Source organism: Corvus brachyrhynchos, unplaced genomic scaffold (assembly GCF_000691975.1).
Source record: "Corvus brachyrhynchos isolate BGI_N302 unplaced genomic scaffold, ASM69197v1 scaffold3, whole genome shotgun sequence".
Taxonomy (NCBI): Eukaryota; Metazoa; Chordata; class Aves; order Passeriformes; family Corvidae; genus Corvus; species Corvus brachyrhynchos.
In genome coordinates this window covers 11,218,429-11,239,796 of record NW_008237619.1, presented here as the reverse complement: position 1 = coordinate 11,239,796, position 21,368 = coordinate 11,218,429, and the positions used below count along the sequence as shown (strand labels likewise).

Genomic DNA, 21,368 nt, shown 5'->3' with positions numbered 1-21,368 from the left:
ATGGACTTGAAATCAAGTTTTAAAACAGAAAAAGATCAATGGCTGTGAGACAAGGGTCAAGTCTAAGTAAGTTTTCCAAAGAGCCAACTGGTCTTCTGCCAGATCTTCTGGTTCACCCACAGACTGGTTTCCCTTCAGCTATTTTGGCATCTCCCTGCTTAGGTAATGCCATGACTCTCTGCCAGGTTTATCTCATATTACAAAATCCTTAATACTGGGCTGGAAGAGGTTGAAAGGTCTCTCTTGATCTTACAGGAAAAAACCCTTATTTCAACATGGCTACAGGTTTGCTATTTCTTTTTTCACCAGTGCTGTGTTGCCAAGTCTGGCATATTTATCATGAGTTTCATAGTATCTGACATTCTGTAACACAGGACCTAAAATATAAAACAAAGTGCTGATGTCCCAGCTCTCATTTTCAAGTGATTAAACAAGAATCTCAGCCTTCACTTAAAAACCACATTTTTAGGCTCAGCACTTTTGAAAAGTAATTGGAAGTACTGTTTGAAGCACTTGAAAATTACTGAAAGTGAAAAATATGGTAAGTGCTTATATACTCTGCAAACTGAAAAATCAGAGGATGTTAAAAAATAGAGCTCACTCTTTTTTTGTTTATTTGGTGGTTTTGTTTTGTTTTGTTTTGTTTTGTTTTTTTAACAGAAGTCCCATGGTTTTTAAGTTAATCTTGAGATTTAGGAAGAAGAGCAGTCAAGTCCTTCTGTTTGACTGTCTGTTTTTCCCCAATTACTTACACTGTTCTGTTATTCAAGCCTCTCTTCAAGTCGAGTGGATCAAATGGAGGATGCAGGTCGCGGTTTGTCTTAGCACTGGCCTTTGCTGAGTTTCAGGACAAAGGAGACCCACAAAGGGAGTCTGGTACCTGCTGGTGTTTCTCTTCCACAGCCAGGCCACCCCACTTCACCTTTTTATTTCCATTTAGAAAAGCGCAAAAGGTTCCCCACATTTTTTAAAGTTTGCCGCATTTCCCTTTGTGAATGCAAAGATTACCCTGCCCTACTTTATCTAAAAAAAATTGCTGACAGTGCTGACAGTGTGCCATCTGCAGCCCTTGTAGCATGGCTGGGGCAATGCTCAGCATTTACAAAGGAATGTTTTTCTCTTAGATGTTTGAATTTGATCCATACTGTTGTTATTTATAAAATAAATAAAGCTTTATTTCCTGATGTCTTATTTATTAAAGAATAAGGATTTATTTAAAATGTTAGACTTTGTGTTTACTTTCAGGTCAGGGATGTCTTTTACTCCATATAGTACAAGTGCAGGTGTGGTGTTTCTGTGCCATGGAACACATGAGGATGAAGAAGTGCAGTGGGCTCCCTGCACTGGGAATCTGTGCTCAGCTGTACTTGGTCTGACTGAGCACAACTCTTCATTTCCCTGCAATGGTATCAGGTTTGTGTCAGAAAGAGTGAAAGGTGGCTCAGGTTTGGTAAGGTGTCCTAAGCAGGTTGAAAGGCTCACTTTTCCAGAATGGCTTTAGGAAAGTTAAAGCAAACTTGATGAAGTTTTAAGCTGGCAAACTTTTGTGAGACAGGCTCATCACCACCTCACTCTGTGCTGAGGAATTTGGACTGGAACCTTATCAGCTCTGGAGCAATGTTTTTCCATACAGAAGGGTTACCTCAACATTAGAAGTGGATACTGCAACTTAGATAAAAGCTAAGTTCAGTTCCTAATTTTGGTAACTAGCTGTCCTAGGACTTCAAAGGAACCACTCTTTCTCTGCCTCTGTTCTGCTTTTTGGGGGTTTTTTTGGTCCACATCCCATTTCTGCCTTCCCCCAAGATACATTCTGTTTCCCACCCACGCCTTTCCTCATCTGAGAATTACTTAACTTTCTGAAGAGGAGTCCTGTGAAATGTATCCTACACAGATGCACTGCTAGGGTGGAGCTGGGAATAGAGCATGGATGGAAACAAGGGACTGGGACAAGGATGAGGGAGAAAGGAGGCATGAGCCAACTGTGTGCCCAGGTGGCCAAGAAGACCAATGGCATCTTGGTCTGCATAAAAAATATTGTGTCAAGAAGTACTAGGGAAGCGACTGTCGCTCAGTACTTGGCACTGGTGCAGTTGCACCTCAGATTCTGGGCCGAGTCATGGGCCCCTCACAAGAAGAAAGATGCTGAAATGCTGGAGTTAGTCCAGAGAAGGGCAATGAAGCTGGTGAAGGGTCTGGAGCACAAGTCCTATGAGGAGCGACTGAGAGAACTGGAGTTGTTTAGCCTGGAGAAGAGGAGGCACTGGGCTGACTTTATCAGTCTCTACAGCTACCTGAAAGGAGGGTGTAGCCAGGTGAGGGTGAGGCTCTTCTCCCACACAGCCAGTGACAGGACAAGAGGAAATGTCCTTGAGCTGTGCCAGGGGAGGTTTAGCTTGGACATCAGCAAGGATTTTTTCACTGAAAGAGTGATTAGACATTGGAATGGGCTACCCAGGGAGATGGTGGAGGCATCGTCCCTGAAGATGTTCAGGAAATGACTGGACATGGCACTTAGTGCTATGGTGTAGTTCTCATGACGGTACTCCATCACAGGTTGGACTCAATGATCTTGGAGGTCTTTTCCAACCTTAATGATTCTATGATTCTATGATATGGGACAATATGACACTGCAGCTCCAGGACAAGAGACGAGAAATGCTCTTTTCCGTGGTTCTGTGAATTTTAACCAGTATAAGATGATATTGTACTGTCCTCTCAGAGGCCTTCATAAGCCCATGGTGTGCACACAGAATGAAGAGCAGCCTAAGTAGTCAAGATAAAGTTGTGTGGGAGATGGGTTTCCATCTAGAGCAGGTGTTCTCAGGGATAATCCTACTGTGCCTAATTTTAGCGCCCAGCCTTTTCCGTCAATTCCCTGGCACAAGTGCTTTCTCTTCTGGTGCTCTGCTGTTTGGAGTTCCTTTGGCTTCCTTTGCCTGCCTACCAGTGTCAGTGAACAAGCTTCTCCAGCTTTCCTGAGCTTATCAATTTATCTTTCTCACTCTTACCTACACATCTCAGCAACTGGCTCTCACAGAACTCCCTAATCACCTTTGTGGTCTCTGAGAGTGACAGAGGGTTTCTTTGTGCGCAAATTAATCAGCTGGTGTAAATAAAATCAATAAAGAACAAGGCTACAGCAATGCAAAATCTATCATTCCTTTATTGGACAAGTGAAGTTTTAATGCTCATGCTTGAGGGTATGCTTGTAAACATGCTAAAAATGCTTGGAATATGGAAACTTGCTGGCTCACACCACTGTTTCCTATGAAGCATTGCAACCTTAAATTGGCACGTGGAGTCATCATGGACCTTTGAGCCACCACCACCAACTGCTAAGTTCACCATTAAAGTCATCAACTAAGAAACTGAACCCTAAATTCTGGCTTGTTCAAGAGTGAAAATCCTATCTCAGATCTTCCTGAAACAGATCAACAGTCTTTCTTGTTGGATTATAGCTGCACAAGTGCTGTGCAGTCTTGGAACATGGTTATTTTATACTTTACAGGGAATAGGATTTGCAAGTTGGAGGAAATAAGGTCACCTAAGTCACTAGCTTTATTTGTCTATTCTAAGCCAAGAATGTATTACCAAAGGCAGATGGATGTTGTACAGGCACCCACAGAGGAAACCCAATCCACCTGAAAAGCAGACTCCTGAAGAATGCAGTATCCATATTTACTGAGAGTGAGTGGCCTGACCTATTCCTGGCTTTGCCCAGAGTAGAGCTCTTGGTTAGTCTTGTCATTAGAGATTTTTAAGACAATATAAAAGAGACTCTCAGTAAAGCTGGGTTAGATTTCTGGTTTTATTGATGGATCTACTCTCATTTTTATCAGTTATTAATATCTTTCTGTTGTAAGTACTCGGAATTCCCCTGTGTGGGCAGACCTTTGTTGCAGTGGAGTTGCGCTGAGGGCCGTAACAGGTAACACCAGATGCAGCCCATCAGAGACCTCCCAATGCCATTTTCTGCACACCTCCAGCTACTAAACTCTGAGAAGCTGGTAGGGATCACTGGATTCATTCCAAGTAGAAGTCAGGAAAGTCTAGCGTATGTTGAGAAGTGTATAATATATTTCCACCTCATTTGGAGCGACTGCGCTGGGAAGCCATTTATACAGAGTTTCTGTGTGAAAGGAAGTTGTACATGTTTAGAATGGCTATATGTATATATAAGAAAGGTAACTGTGCATGTGCCATAGATTTGTGTATCATAAGCATGTTTGTCATAAGCAAATTTAATTGGGGGATACAACTGTCAGTGCAGCTTGGAAGAATCCTCTGAATTCACTGTTGTAAGCATGTGGGCTGGCAATTTACGTATTAGCTCCAGAGGGGAATTATATCTTCAGCAGACAGCTAATGAGTCTTGGTACTTTTTTGTGAGCCTAACTGACCTTCTCCTGTAATCACTAATCCTCATCCCACCCTGTCTGTCCCCAAGCTTTCCAAATGGAGTACACTCAATCTTTTTAAACATTTTGAAATGGGCAGTCATAATCTGTCATCCTGCAGACAATAAATTTCCACTGACGATCCCTGCATGAAAGAGAGACAAGAGAGAGGTATTAGTGAGCCAGAACTGCAGAAGATGCTCTACAAGTAAGACTAACTTTATACCAGGTATTGTGGCAACAAAAACATCTGTCTGCCATTAACTGACTTTCATCTGGGTGCTTTGTTTTTATGGGCTGAAAGGACATTAAATATGTGTGATAATTACAGTTCCTTCACACTCCTTTAAAAGGTAAGAAAATCAGCTCTCTGAAGAAGCAGGTCTCTGAATATCCTTCAGAAGACAGTGAATCTTGATGGTGATCAGTCCTGAACTGGCTTTTAATCAGTGACCAAGAGGAAAAAGATGATTCTGTCAAAAGTTACTGTCATGTCATATATTGTTCAGTAATGTGTAAAAAGTACATGAGTGATTTTCAAGCTATGTCCAATAGGGGAGTTATCCACATGGCAAATTTCACATTTTTCATTTTTGTTTGGTTTGGTTTTTTTTTTCTTTAATGTCTTTCACTACTAGGTCTTTCAGTTAGTGTCCTTTATTAAAGATCTGAAGGAATCAATAGTGAGAGAAATGAAATTCATTTCTCATCCTGGATAAGTCACATGTGAGGAAGAGTAATGTTTATGAATGTAAGGAGAGTTTATGCTCTTCCCACTTTGTGAGTGGTATTCTCTCTCAAGAGAGTGATAGGAAACCTAACAATTGTTAGTAGGAAGCCTGACTGGAGCAGTGGGATTCAACACTGGAGGCCAGTGATTTAGTGTCCAAGAGATGCAACAGGCTACAAATTTAATTTCCACCTTAGCTTATTGTTCATTAAATTTTCCTTTGACAAACAGATGTGAGTTCAGCGGACCAAATACTGTCCTGCAGTGGAGGGAGAGTTGAATTTAAGCTGCTTGATACTGGCTAACTTGAATTTAGATCCAAAGTACAGTCCTTGTAGATGGCAGTTGTTATTTATACTGGTAATGGGTAGTCCTCCAAGACGTTTCTGAAAGCTTGGATTCTGCTAATAGTGATGTCCTAAAGCTGAGGCTTGGGATGGGTAGTGCTGCTGGGGTGATTTAATGGAAGCTTGCATTTCAACACCAAATTGATGCCAAACTGCTGCCCCTCGGGAATGTGCTGAGGCCCCTGAGCCCAGATTTTGGTATTAACTGTGCTTACGTGGTGTCATTGACTGTGTGACTCTGTCCTGGAATAAGATTAATTTGACTCTTAAGCCCTGTAGGTACACCTTTTATACCTACATTGCAGCTTTCATTAACTGAGGGTTTTTTAACTGGAAATTTACTGTGCTACTAAACCACCAGTTTATCTTGAGTGTCATTTGGAACTGGGTCTGTCTCATGCTCATCAGCAAGTCTGATGTAACAGTTACACAGTGTTTGGCTTTGGTTTTCTTTAGATCTTTCCTAGATGTTTTTAAATTGTAATTTCCCCATAAAACTGGTACCAAAGGTTAATGAAATGCAAGATTCATTTTTAGCTTTATTTTAAGAATCCCTTATTTGGTCTATGTGCATGCTCCTCAAAGACAGTTATTACTCTTTTGGTCACTAAGTTACCAAGAGAGAAAAAATAAAGAGGACTTGTCTGTGGAAAATAGGATTATATTAGTCAAAGTTAAGGTCTGCTAAACTAGCACCCATTGTCAGAGAGACTTTTAGCTCAACATCTTAGGTCAAGTAATTTTTCTAAAATAAGACATTGTGAAATTAAAAGTCAAGGTCTTTAAAATAAATGTATTTTAGTCACCTGAATTAATAACATGCTTTAAAATACTGGAACAGAATTATTTCTAAAGCTGTCAGTTGGACTTGCAGACACTAGCATGTATGTACATTGTTGATGCATTTAATGGCGTGTTACCTCTTTTTCCCCTGTTATTTGTGTTTGAACTCAAGCATATATGCCCAGCTTTTCAGGATGCAGGCAATTTCTTTGTGCTATTGCTGCTGTGTGCTTAATTTAGTAGTTATCAGCCTGTTCCAATTTGTAGATCCCTTACAAATTTACCAGTGGGGATGTAGATCCCATCAGGAATTGCCTTATGAGGCATACTCTAGAATATATCTGAACTTGCCTTTGCAGATCCTTAACACCAGTTTGTAGGTGTCGTCCCCTCCCAGTTCCTAAATTCATGCATTTTCCTTGGCTTCAAGAATCAATATTGAACTGTTACTTTTGCTTTCCAGCTGTCGTGTGCTGTCAGATTTGAATTTTTGATGTATAGAGAAATTTCTTTTATCTCCAAATATTGTTGAATAATCTGTTTCCAATTCAGTTTAAAAATTCTGTGAATTCCTATTCATATTGAGTTTGACAAAATCCTCTTTCTTCGGTCATATGAAACTTATTAGGGACCTTAAATACCCCATAATTTAGCTCAGCTGAGCTTGGTGGGTGTCCAGCTTGTCTCGGCATTTCAAACCTGCTTTACTGTCGGGGTATCTGGCTGTCGATTTATTTTTCAGTGATGATGTCTGAGCAGTTAAGAAATAACTGGTTATCCAGATCACCCAAATAAGTGGAGCAGAGAACAGTTTTGTAAAAGAAATGAGCTTATGACAGTCTGCATGTGCTATTTTTATACTACATAGCAAAGGACAAGCTGTGGCACCTACCAAGAAGGCCTGGTAATTCCCACCTCCCTGTCCAAGATACTTGCTGCAGGTTAGGTTGTGAAAGTTCCAGTGGTGCTCTCTGGACTGAGGAGACTGATCCAACCAGATCACAGCCACATAACAATGCTCCACCAGAAAGCCACCACTTGGCATGCTTCAGAGCTCAGGCTGAAGGTATTTTGTTGTTTGGTTTGTGGGTTTAATTTTGGAAGCTATACTGCAAATGGTTTGCAATGTGCCTGTGTATGTGGGCAGTTTCAGTTATTTACAACCTGCTTCACATACCCCATGTCCTTCTCTGAAATTTGACTGTATCAGTCTGTCTAACGAAGATACTGCCCTTCCCTGCAAATGTTCCCTTATTTATGTCCTTAGGTCATCCTGTCTGCATCAGTGTTATCACCACACCACACTGCTGAATGGGCTCCCAGAGATGCTTCTGGCCTCTTCTAATTCTTTGCAGCTGCTTTTGTCTTGCTTTATAGACAGTTGTTTTCTCCTTTTGACCTATTTAAAATGAGACTGGAAAATGTAAATATTAAGCACTTCTGAAGTCTGTTCTCCACAAAGGAGCAGTTAAAACCTTTGATGATGAACAACTCTTTCATTCATTCCTGATACACAGGCATGGAAACTCACAGAGAGTGATTACAGAAGTGTTGGTGGGGATAACATCATTCTAAACTTTCTGTGTCCTTTGCCACAAGCACCACATGCTGTCTCAAATATCTTTGTCTCAACAGTGACCTCAGTGATGCAATGTCTTAGGGAGTAGGAAGGGAAGATATGATTTCTGCAAGTTTATTGAAAAAGTCTAAAAATACCTACCAGTTTGAAGTGATTGGGAAAGCTTAAACTGAAATACCTTCAGAGGCTTTTGTTTGCCTCTCGTTAGCTCGAGAACGTTGTCCATCATGAACTAAATAGTATGGACACAAGTTTAATATGCTTGAAAATGAAGAGCAATTAAAAAACGTTCACATAGACAAGTGGAACATGTGCATGCCCCTGGCAGGCTGAGACTCAGAAGACTTTTTCTGCTCCTATTCTGCCTCATGAGCTGCAAAGAACCATTAAGGATGACAAATTTTGCTGACTCTTGTGATTCATACTGCTCAGGAGGAGTGTTACAGCCTAAATCTGAATTCTGAACTGATGAAGCAAGAATTTTTTTTCGCTTCATTCACTTGGCAACACAAATTAGTTCTAGTCATTCTGGAAGCTGAGGGCCAGAAAGTTCTTTGGCACAGAAAACTTTTCTAGTTTGCAATTCATAAAATGTTTTCTCTGTAGTTTCAACCTGCTACTATTGCAGGTTTATGTCTGCCACCAGAGCAGTGGTAGGACAAAGGTGTGCTGAGGGTTTTTCCTCTTTGAGGCACTGTGGTCCCTTGAGGACTCCCAGTGCACATTCCCTTGATGCTGCCTCTGCTCCTGCCCAGTCCCCCCATTGCCACTCTGTTCTGAAGGCTGCCTTCAGCAGAGAGAGAAATCTGCTCAGAGGCATAGGCTACCTCAGCTGCTTTGTTTTCCAGGCTTGTCCTTGTGATTCCAGACTTTACCCTGGTCCACATCCGATGGAGTCTGGATTCCAGCTGCAGGGATACCCACTGTCTGCATTATTTCCCTGAGTCTCTGCCACAACCACAAGGAACAAGGATTAAGGATAGCACTGGGGAATATTTTAGAGGAAAAGCCCAGAACAGGGCTGTCCCTTACGACCTTGTAAATTCTTTATCTAAAGCGATAAATCGATACCTTTGGGTCAAGTATCTGTGAAAATTATTCTTCCACTTGTAGGAAGAATTTGCAGACACGGCTTCCATTTGGTAATAAACAGGATAATGTATTTTAGCCAGGAAATTGCAGTTATGGACCTGCAGCAGTCCTACAATGTGTTGTCATTTCTGGAAAAATCTCCTTATTTTAGGGTAGCATTTTGGTTGAGGGATCCCTATAGTGATCTTCGGCAAGCTGAGAGCATTACAGTGACAAAAGTATTTTGGCTGCTTTGAGTGTTATTAGAGAGAGCTTGAAATAGTGGTGTCTTTAAACTCTCTCTTCTCTCTTCTCTCCTCCTCCTCATGTAGCCAGTGTTGGCAGAGCATTGCAGCACACCTTGCCTTGCTGTCTGTGCTGTGCTTGATAATAAATGCACTAATATACTGGACTGAGATGCCTGATAAAAGACATCAGCAAAGAAATAGCTCATGATTGATGTATTAGAGGTCAGCTTGAAAGAATCAAGATCCCTCTCCCACAATCAGGTTTCAAGGACTGCTTACACTCTTCTTAAACCTGCTGTTAGGATCTCTGTAGCCCTAGGCAGGCAACAGTCTGGAGTTTATGTTAAATCCAAATTTTAAAACTTTGCAGTTGTGCATAGTAAAAAGGGAGAAACTCTTTTTTAACTAAGCAGAAAACCTGTGAATCCATTTGCATGACTATGACTTCACTAGCCACAGGGACTCTCCCAAGAGGACTAGCAAATGCCAAGAAATAACCAGGACTGATCAAGAAAATGTAGTTAACTCATTTACTGGAAAAGGATCGAGGTGCACTGCATTTCCTGAGTTCCTGGTGTGGCTTGAACCTCTTAGAATTGTGTTGAAATGGATTGGGCAGTTTACAACATTCACACTGCAGTTTGTACGGTCTTAACTTTGCATGCTGGCAGATTCCCTGCTTCTTTGCAAAGAAAAGTGGACCGAAACAGGTCCCTGACAGCAGAGGGTGTTTTTAGTGAGCTCAATGAAATATGCTCCAAATAGAGGTAGGTGAGAAAATGTACTGAAGTTCTGCTGCATTTTGTGGAGGTCAGATTCAGCCCAACCTACCACTGCTGTATTTTTCACTGCTCAGATGGACCTGGCAAATGATCCCCATTAGCATGAAGATGCTCTGCTCCTGATATACCACCTTGGGCAATGAATCATATGTACTGTGAACTTTGGTCCTCAGAAGTACAGTGTGATGCTGAGTACCACAGCAGATGGTGTGTAGCCATGAACTGTTGGGGGGAATTAGAAAAGACAGACCTTTTTTTTTTTTTTCAATTTCTACTGAAACAGATGAAAAGCAAACCTGTGCACAGCAGAGAACGTTGTGGTTGCCCCACGGATATAATAGTCGTAAGTGTACATCATCATGTCCATATCTTCTCCATAGTGTCCTGGATATTCTGTTGTTAACCTTTGAATTAAGGAAAAAGAAGATAATATAATTCACCATCTTATAGAAGAGTCCAGTTGAATGAATACAACTCAATTAGTAGGTTTTTCCTGCTTCTTTGGAAGTTCTTGTTTCTTAACAGCACCATAAGATAGAGTCCCACGAGGCTGCCTTTCTCATCTATGCAACTAATTCAGGTAGCTATTTGAATAAAATTCAGCAAATTTAGAATAGTTAAGAGCAAACTGGAGTATTGGAATATGTGTATATACATCTTCAGACCCAGGGTAAAAGTAATCTGAACAAGAAGATAAAGCTTGTCTACTACTTATGTCTTTATTGCAGGGATTTGCTCCAGTCTCTTGTGAGTCTCTTTGGTTTGCAGCTGTAGACTGCAGTAAATGTTGCCAAGTCAAATGACTCTAAGCATTTATCCATTTATGAATTTTATTAAGTGACTGTAACAATTAGTCCATTACTCTTTGTTGTTTCCTCTTTCTGCCTAATTTATAATGTAAAATTATGGGCCTGGATGATATTTGTGGAGTGTATTTTATCTGAGAAGTTCAAAGTGCTTCTTCAATTATTAATCAAATTATGATTGCTGCTTCCCTGGGAAATAGCCAGGGAATTATCTGTAATTCATTTTACAGATAATGAGCAGATTCAGGAAGGGGCTGGAAGCTTGACCAGTACTTTCTGTCAACATTATGTCTGAAGTCTGAATGGAAACCTGGCACTCCTTGTATTACACCATTTTACATGGGAGTTGCTAGTGGAGTTGTGTCAGCTACTCTCTGAAATGGCAAAGGGAAGAATCAGGTTCCCTGTAAGGGAGATGCTGTTCCTGTGGAAATAAACAGCCCAGCTTCTGTTGAGACTAACAGGGTTAAGGCACCTTTACAGAAATCCTGACAACCTTTTCCTGACTTAATCCAGCCCAGCAGCAGTACTTGAATGATGCTTGAAGGTAATCCAAGCGCATATTCCAGTCAGCACTTGTGCATCTTTACATTTTGGTCAATTGATGGAATTTAAGCACAGCCTTCAATATTTTACTCACTAGGAATATAGCTATTGGGATGGGTTGGAGTTTTTATAATGAGGTGTTTTGGGTGTATTTGGAGGCCAAACCTGTAAGTGTTGGAGAACGCAGAAGCTGAAAGTTTACCTGAAAACTGAGGTACTCTGGACTATTAGGTTGCTTTCCAGGTCATACTCAGCTTTTGAAAGAGCATCATTCAGTTGGAACATCGTTCCTAACAAATCATTATTCCTTGACAAATGAAAAATGGGTGTGCATGTGACATTCAAGCATGGCCTTATAAGAGCCTCAAGTCTAATCAGTCAACTTCTTTGAATATATCTTGTTCCATCTGAATATATCATGCTTCCTGTCCTTTGGCCATGACATTCATCACTCAGATTCTGAGTTATAGTACAAGGACACCCATCCCAGAGTGTGTTTGGGAAGCAGAAGATCAGGCCTGGTCACAGTGTCTGTTGTCAGAGCTCTGACCAAGGACACATGGATTTGCAAAGCCCTCACAGTGCTCTGCCATTGGTAAGAAATAACAGCAGTTATTTCACAGGTCATGCAGACAGCTGCTGCAGACTAGGAAAAAGAGAAGAACCCATGTACGCTGTTCCCTCAGCCAGAGGAGAGTCCCCATATTTAGTTTACTAATTTGGACCTTGAATGTCTGATAGCGCATCTTCAGAAAATCCAGGGTCATAGAAGGTTTTAAAAATGTGGTATGGACCAGGATTTAATTTTGCATTCTCCCATCAACTCCAGGCTTTGATGCTTTGTTTAGCTACTACTATGAGAAGACACTAAGACGTGTGGTTTTTTTGTGTTCTACCAAATGTGTTTCATAACATCTGTTTGGCACTCAGCAAGGAAAATGTTCTGTAATCTTGACCAGCAGTATGTGCAGGGCAGAGGAGACTGTGCACAACACAAGGTTAAAACGCTGCTCTTTGCTCTGCTCAGAAACAGAACTGAGAGTCAGCTGTTGGAACTTCTTTCATGGGCCTCTCAGCTGAAAAGTAGATCTGATGATAAGCTTCTGAATTGCTGTGGTCTCACAGACCTTTTGCAGAAGCATGCAGTGTTACTCTGAAGTGCATTGGGAGTTTTCATTTAGCTTCTCTCTTTTCTTTCTGACTGCTGCCATTTCCCCCTCCCTTTCTACTAACTTCTCCACATTACCATGCAGCCTCTTAAGGCTCCTCTGCTAAGAAATGTTCAAAAAGCAAATATATGCAATTACAGAAAATATATTATTTGGGGACTTGAGCTGCTCTGAAGTGTGTCTTGTTATATAGACAGATGCCTACTGACTCCTTTTGTTCGGGAGAGAAAAATTAAAAATAGTGCTATGACAGCAGTGTTCAAGTTCACATGAGTCTGTGTGGTCTGTCTAATTCATTTCTCTTTGATGATTGCTGCACTCATTTCTGAAACTGTTCCCCTAAGACCCTGAATTTCAAGGTTGTCTGGCTTGCACTGTGTTCTTTAGAAGGAAATGTCCATGTAGCAGGACTCTGTGGTGCATCCCATTCCTTTTCTATTATCTCCATTTTTTGAATCGTGAGGGTAATTCACATAAAATGTGTCTGCACTTAGAGATCCTCTAGTATTTAATGCATAGGGGTAGTCACTATGTGGTTTTCTCATCATTAAGGGGAGAAAGATAATTTAAGACAGCCACTGAGGGTCTTCCCAAAGTGGTCTGCCTGGCCCAGGACAGCAGTTCCCTCAGGATTTGTTGTAGCGTGGTCTGTACCCTTATTATCAAGTACCTAACTGAAAATATTAAATGTTTTACTCACTAATGCATACAAAGTGCCTATCAACTTGTGAGTCACCTATCACAGTGTGCAGACACATCACTTATTTACAAACATGGTAGCATTTGTAAGCCACCTGTGGCAATGTATGGTTTGTACCTGAGAGGAGTCACGAAACGAGTGCGAGACAGTTTTTGCCCGGGTTAGTGAGGGTTTGCCTGTCCATGGGTTTCTCATTTGGGAAAAGCCATCCACAGTAACCTTCACAGTGCCCTGTAAGCACTTCTGGCCCTGAACCTATAGCAAGGAGAGTTGGGCTAGGTGAGCAGGGAGAAGTATGGGAATTGCCAAGTGCTCAAAGCTGCTGCTGCTGTTAGGGGTGTTGTAAGACCTGTATGACCAAGCCGGGGTGCCTGTGGTGCCTGAGGGGGTACGTAACAGGGGCCCTAGCAAAGAGGCTTGCAAGGCAGCTGTGAGAAGACCTGTGTTATACCGACTGTGGGCTCTAGGCACTGAGTAATTTGTTGCCAAACAAAGGCCGAGGGGCAGGGGCTAGCAGGGTGCATTTAGTGGAATTGTTTGTTGAACCCAGATACACACACGGGTGTTTGGGAAGGACTTGTAGGGGAGCAAAGAGTAATGTGAGACCTTTAAAAACTGGTAGCCTTTTCAGTCTGTATGATTTGCAAGAAAATACACAAAAGACGAACTCTGGTTCAGCTTTTCAAATCTACTGCTGGATAGTATTGGGTGTATGATGTTTGGGTACAAGAGGCTTGGAGCACCAGTGGCATTGTCAAGAGAGGAGAAAGAAGGTAATTCTATGTTAAAGACTAGGAAAGAAAATCTTGTGCTAGGGGGTGTAAGTAGTTTGGCCTGTGTGTGAGACAGCAGGAAAAGGTGACAGAAAAAGGTGTTTTCATAATGGCATTTTTAGCTCGAATAGAGTTGATGTAGAATGGTTTATCTTTTCAGTGGTTTGCATTGCTTCAACCATCCACATGTTCTTCTAATGTATTTCACTATAATCTCATAAATCTTGCCTAGGGTAGGATAGATATTGAAAAAAAGGCATTAAATCTTTACCAGGGTTACTGTTGTTTTTATTTTAATCTGAAAATAGCTGCGATGTTTATTTTCCATGGTGAAGAATTGCTATGGTAGAGATTTATAGAAAGCACAGAGTTACTCATTGAGCACTGAGAAGAATGTTTTGTACTAATCTACAGTAATCTGTGGCATTCTTAACAATTGACTTCAGAAGTAGTTATTGTGAGTCTATTATTTACCAATAAGAAGATCAAGTCGCACCAATGGCCTTAATATGTATAGTCTGCTAATTAAAGAAATAAATGGGAACTATGGGTAGGCCTTGCTTTCAGATACCAAGCAGACAAAAGAAATGAGTCTTTTAAAATATCAGAGAGAGTCAGCAGTAGAACTCACAGTTTCTGGCTCCAGCTGTTGAATATACTTACTCCCTGTAGTAAGTACAGGGTATTGGAATATCTTACACTGTTCACTTCTTGTGCAACTACAGTGCTAGCAAGGCGAATGGCTCTTCTTTAACCTTCATTTTCCTCTTTGCTGCTGAACTCTTCCTCTAACAATGCCACAGCCAAAAGAAAGAGCTGTTCCATTTCAAGATGAAAACATAAGATTTGACATTAACTTTCTGACCTTTGAGGACAAGGAGTGTCCCCTGAATGGCCTTACTTTCAGATGTTGTTTACAAATGCTTCAAGAGTATGTCTTTCCTAAAGGAGAAATTTTTTTCAAGAGCCACAAGCCTTCAAGTTACATTCAGTGAACATGGAGATCATATGCCTCTTTAATCAATTTCGACTCTTCCTCCAGCTGGAAGACAAAGGTCATCTGCTTTTAAAAATGCAAACTATGCTGAAAAGCCAAAGAAAGTCTTAGTAAGCTGTCTACAGAAATTCCGGCAAATGCTCTGAGTATAGATCCCAGATTGCTGGGCTGCTAGGGGACTAGAGGTGTCCTGGAGTTCTCTGGAGATGGGAAGTTCTCTTGTGTGGCCATGTCATGCGTTTTGGGATTGAGCTTAGGCTCCAGGCTCTGAGCTCATAGATCCACAGAGACACGTCACTGCTCCTACGTTCCCACTGTGTCACACTGAAAGCCACAAGCCCTCCCGGTGCTGAGGAGCCACAGGGCTGGCACAGCGGGATCACAGTTCTTCGAGGCCTGCATGAGCTTGTCCAATGCAGGTACAAGCAGCAGCAGAGAGCTCAGGGCAGCTTGTGCCTGTTCCTCAAGAAAGATATGTCCAAAGTAACTTGGCCAGATTTCCAACGTCAGAGCAAATGTGTTTCTCCTAAAATATCTCTGGAAGATAGTCCAGCAGATTGAACTGTAAGGTTGTGTTTGATGGGTAATATTAAAAAAAGAATAAAACAACTCGCCCCCCACCCCCCCAAACAGTTAAATACCTTTTAAAAAATGGAAAAAGAGGGGAGAGGAATTGGGTTGTCCAGAACTGTATGTTTCCATGACATCTATTCTGAGTTCATCTCTTGGATTTGTATCTTTGCTACTGGTTATCTCTGAAAAACCTGCATTGGATCAGATCATTTTCAATATGTCTTATGTGGCAGGTTGAGTCAAGAAAACAAAGAAGTACTTTAAGCCCCATAATTCTTGGAAAATGTAATTGTTGCCTGGACAGTGTCACCATGACAGAGAGCAGTCACAGCTCCAGACAGACCTTCTGGCATTTGAACTGCTCGTTGTTTGGAGAAGGGAAACATGCATAAACAATCTGTGCAGACTTGGGGCTGCTCTGTGACATGTGTTTGCTTTTGAGAGTATGGAGTCAAGCTTCCATTTCCTGGCAAAGATAAAAAACTGAGCTCTAATGGGACCACTTAGTGACACTGTCTCTGCATCTGTGATAGATTTCCTTCCTTTATGGTGCAAATCAGCACACAGTTTATTTTACTGTGGCAGCATTCCCTAGCCAGGTAAAGAGAGCTTTTCTGCCTCCTGTGAGGAATGTTAATCATTTTCAGTATGTTAAAAATGTGCAGAATCCATGACAAGTCTTGGCATGATGAAGAAGAAAACTAAGTACTTGTAAAAAAATTTACAAAGCAAGTGCAAAACTATGAGACTGGAAAAGATTAGTAGATTTATTTTCAAAATGAGTTTACTGCAGAGGTAAACTGGGAATTAATGGTGTGAAGATGAGCTGTGAAACAGAACTACTGGGTTCAAAGAGTAAGGATATAAGTGCTGCCAAATAAAGTCCTTCTTTATGTATTTGAGTTCAATCATTTTATCAAGCAGAGTGAAAGCAAAGTTTTGGTTTCAGTCAACATGATGGTGTTATAAATTAGTATTCCAATAAATACTAGCAGTTCTCAAAAACACAGGAATGTTCTAGGTGTAAAAACCAGGGAAAATTCTAACAAATGAGTTGCGTGGCTCATACACATAAGAAAAGCCTATCTTTATTCATTGTAGGGTCATCTCACTTCAGGAGGAATGTAATCCTGGAGCAGAAGAGCCAAGAGAAACCATCCATAAGGATCAGCTGTCTTACTGCTTTTATATTTGCCAGAGAGCCCTCTGTGGAGACAACTGGAAGAGGAAAGAATTACTTTTCCACATAGTCATATACTAATAGAAGCCTTTGCATGAAAATAAGCTGCTTCAACCAAAACATAGGAGTCAGCAGCATGCTGATTGCCATTTCTCCACAGTTACTTTACTGACAACTAGTTTCTGGAACAGAACAAATACTATTATAGTTTGGGGCAGAAACTGCAATAAATAATGATACTCCATACACACACATTTTTGTTGTGTCTTATATGCATATACAGTGTGAGGTCTTACCCATGGTAGCCCAGAACTACTTTACAATTTGTTTGGAAAACATTCTTTCTGTCAAATGCATCTTAACTGGAGTGCAAGATACAGACCAGAAGTGTGATGCGTGAACAAGGGTCTTGTGACAATAACTTGGAAACGCCAATGGAAGTTAGGTTGTGAGATCTCCTGAGCTTAGGGGATGGGAAGTTTGGTTTCCGTACACTGAAGTTTAACAATTCAGACAAGTCACATCTGTGACTTCACAAGTAAAAGTTAGTCCAAAGCATGGGGTTTCACACTACCCCAGTGAAGTTCATGTTGGTTATAGCTTAGCACAGTACTCGCCCAGAGTACTCGTACACTGTCTAGGTAGGGTAAAGGGAGCAAACCAGAAAACAAACCATTCCCAGCAGACGACAGAAGAGAGACCACTGTTCTAGAGGGGAGACTTTATCTACATGGTGTGGGTCCTCCAGTAAAAAGTCCTCCTATGTGGGACCCCAGGATAACTGTGGCAGAAAGGGACTTCAAAAAGTCTCTGCTACAGCCCTCTGCTCCAAGCAAGGTCACCCACAAGGTCAGACCAGGCTTCTCAGCCTTTATTCTGTTTAGTCTTGAAAGTGTCCAAGGAGCCTCAATGAGCAATCTGTCCTCATAGAAGAAGCAGTTTTCTTTACATCCCACTGAGCAGCAGTCCTGCCCTCAAGCATGTCAGCTGCACCCCCCAGTTTGGTGTCATATGCAAACTTGGCCAGCATGCCTCCTCAAGGTTATTGATAGAGATATTAAGCAGGACAGGCACCCAGGCAGAGTATCACCTTTTAACCATTGCTCTCTGAGCCTGTTAAACCACCATATTTTAACTCATCTAGTTGTCTGTCCATCCAGACCATAACATCCTAATTTGGATAACTGTATGTGGAAAGAGCTTACCTTGCTAACTCCAAAGGCAGAATGGTTTTATAATGAACCCATAATCACAAACTATGCACCAGAAGCTTTTCACAAGCCAGGTGACACGGCTTCCCACCAGTTTTACAGCTCTCCCCTCTCAGAAGAATGTGAGTACATGGGATTTCTACCCTGCTTAGAGGGAAAAACGCTTCACCTTTCTTTGAAATGCTGCCTTTTCTGCATGGAACTGCAGGTGAACTGCGTAAAGTTTTCTTTCCCAAGCATAAAAACAGAGTGTTGTCACTGTTGGAAATAGAAGGGCAGTATAGGAGTCTCTGTGCAGCTGAGATGAGAACTAAAGGCTTCAGTAACCCCCCAACATTTACATTAGGATTTGCCTTACTCTGAATGTCAATTTGCAAAGCAGAGACAAAGCTGTTCCCAGTTGTCAAGACAACATCTGAGGGAAGAAGAACTGTCAACAATAACAAAAAAAGTCAGAGATTTCTGTTCTCTCTCTGAAAATGTATGTAATATTAGAGGAGTACAAGAGATTGAAAGAACTGCTTAAAAGTCTGAGTGAGTTTCCCTTAGAGGGAAGAGCCTGGGCAGCCTGTTTATTTACAGGTAGAGAACATCCGTGGGCAATGTCTAGAAAGGAGGCAGAGGAATGTTCAGAAGAATGTTCAAAGACTTTGTTACAGAGTTCCTGTAATTTAAAGACTTTAAAAATAATAATAATAAAAACATTTCTTTTCCTCCTGCCTGCAAGGAGACTGAAGGATGAAAAGGAAGGCAGTGCTGTTGTATTTGGCCAGTAGCCAGCCAGCCAAGTAAGACCAACAGGCGCATAAACAGTTTGTATGCATCTCAATGGGAAGCTTACTTCAAAGCTGAGTTCTGAAAAAAAAAATTCAAGCACAGATTTACTTTTTTCTCCCCCTACTTACTTTCTTTTTTTTTTTTTAAAACTGTGGGTGGGTTATTCTTTGAATCCCTGAGAACAGCTGAATTTAACTTGAGTGTAACCCTGGAGCAAAAAATTATGAGTTCTCTTAGACAGAATGGACAGGAGCAATATGAGCTTCCTCTATACAGTCTGCTCCTGTCTTCGGTTTTAATTTAGAGAAACCACATCTGTGGTGTGTTTTAGAGAAACCAGGAAGCTTGGGATGCATAGCTCATTTTTCCACAGTCTCTGAGAAGTTGCCAGCACCAGTTGTGATACTCTGTTAGGATGTGACCACCTTTTCCTTTTGGGTTTATGATCAGTAGCTCATTTTGACTTTGATCTTTAAAGAGTCTTGAGAGAGGAAGCATAGTTGTATGGACTAGTAATATTATTTCTGAGGTAACTGGTATAAGTTCACTCCTGTAAGTCATTGTGGCACAAACGTGTAGCCCAGAGATGTTCCTACTCCTGTAAGTGTGCTGGATTTATAGTGGGAAAATGTCATTCCACTTAGGAGACTTGTGTCATGGTTTCCAGCACAGCTAGGCTGATGCTGAACCCCAGGCCTGTTCATTGAGGGCCAGCTACTGCATTTTGCTGCTCAGTGTAACTGCATCCTTACTCTCTTCTCTTAGCCATGGATCCTTAAGAACCCCGTAGCAGACTGGAAATAACATCTTTAGCTCCCTAAAGCACAGTTAACTCTTCTTCAGACAAGGTTTCTGACAGATCAAGCAGCCAAAGACATTCATAGGGACTGTTGGGGGAAAGAGGCTCCCAGGTTTGGTGTCTGCTTGAACTCACCAGGCAGCAGTAAAATTGCCATTCACGGTCCAGCACCGATGGAAAATACTGACTCTGGAAACCAGCCACCAGCCCATTGTTTGAGCAGGTTTGATACCTAATAAAGAGGAGAAAGAAGAGAACACACAAAGAAACCGTGGTATTAGATTACTTGATAGTTTCAAGGGTTTCTCAAAACAGCATTAACATTTTTGATACAGAGTGGAAGTTAAGGGTTTGACTTTGTGCTGAGAAGCACTGTTTGCACTTGCTGTGTATTGAGTAACTCTTTTCTATAAGAAAGCAGCAGTATTTAACTAATGTCTTAACATTTATGTTGTGTTTAAAATGATTTAATCTGGCTAAAGTATTTAATCATTCTAGTATGCTAACCAGGAAAGAAGATTGTGCTGTTGTTAGTGTTCTCAACTATTTACAAATCATGAGAGTGACTTCAAAATAGCCCATTAATACTTTTGTCTATGACTGTTGGTATTTGAGGATTTGGGCTTTATTGAACTAACCTTTTCAGCTGCTTCTCTACCAAAAAAACCAAACTACACCAAACCAAAAACAAACAAACAAAAAACCAAATAAAAAACCAAACCAACTGAACAAAAAAACCAAAGAAAAAGCCAAACCAAAAAAAATCAAAGCAACCAACCAAACAAAAAAACCCCAAAAGAAAAAAAAAAAAAAAGAAGCTTTAGAAGCTATTTAATAGAAGAAGTTAATTAACTTCTTTAATTGTTTTCTTTCACAATTATGTGTCTCCAGGAGAAGGGAATCTTTATTAAAAATATTTAAGCATGTGATAACATCATGATTTGATAGCAATCACACAAGGAAAACTGCGATTCAGATGTTATGGAATTTTAAGGCTCACATAAATTTTATGATGATTTTCAAAAGAAAAATCTACTGCTTCGTGCTTTCTGTGTACTCAGTTCTGCCATATGTGTGAATCACTGCCTTCAGGTGGAATCGACATGGTCTCAAAGCATGCATGCTTCTCTGTCTGCACACCCTACAACACCTAAACACTGATACCCAAAGTAATTGAAGTGGTAATCAGTTTGAATAGCTTGCTTCTTGGAGACTAAAGACGAGGAGCTCATGGAAACAGGCAGGTCATTCGTTCAGCTATTGAGTGCTCAGCCTCTCAAGCACCTTCCTGGACTCATTGCTTCCCTATTGTGAAAATGACAGGAATGACATTTCTTCCACTGCTTTTCCTTTCCTTTCTTTTCCTTTCATCAAGGAAAACCTGCAGCACACTTTCTCTGCGATTTCATAAAATCAAGTACAATGATATATCCGAAAGACACTTTCAGAAGTAACTGTATGATTAACAAATACCAAAAATTTCCCTTCCTTTCATGCAATGACCTCATGATTTATTTTAATGACCTGAAGTTCCCAGCAGGGAACATCATCTATCAGAGTCTGGCGTTTGGAAAGACATTCGTTTTTGTACAGGGGTGTTAGTGCTTGCAAAGACAGTGTGAGGCTCAAGTGTTTGTATGCAAAAACTGAAAAACTGATCAATTTTGACCAGTGCAGTGATGAATTTCCCTGCTTAATTTTCAACCTCCACTTTTGAATGCAAGGGTCTCTTCTCTATGTCCCTTCCCCTGTGTTCTGTTGTTCAGACGAGTATTTACATTTGTTTGTGTCCCTGCATCTCCCACGCTGATGGGGCCACACGTACTTGTTGTGCTTTGTGAGACTCTTTCAAGGAGCTTCAGAGTTAAATCATGAAGGGGACTCTGAGTTGCTATGG

The 21,368-nt window shown here is 41.0% G+C and overlaps 1 protein-coding gene across 1 annotated transcript in view; it reads right to left on the bottom strand.

Annotated features, from left to right (window-relative positions):
• Positions 1–3,148: 3,148 nt before the first annotated feature.
• Positions 3,149–21,368, bottom strand: part of DPT (dermatopontin) — a 27,506-nt gene continuing 9,286 nt past the window's right edge. Inside the window, exons 2-5 of the mRNA XM_008631905.2 lie at positions 19,607–19,703; positions 15,239–15,387; positions 10,237–10,344; positions 3,149–4,545 (exon numbers count right to left, since the gene is read on the bottom strand). Coding sequence (XP_008630127.1) covers positions 4,479–4,545; positions 10,237–10,344; positions 15,239–15,387; positions 19,607–19,703 — 421 coding nt within the window. The 3' untranslated portion in view covers positions 3,149–4,478. The remainder of the gene's footprint in view (positions 4,546–10,236; positions 10,345–15,238; positions 15,388–19,606; positions 19,704–21,368) is intronic.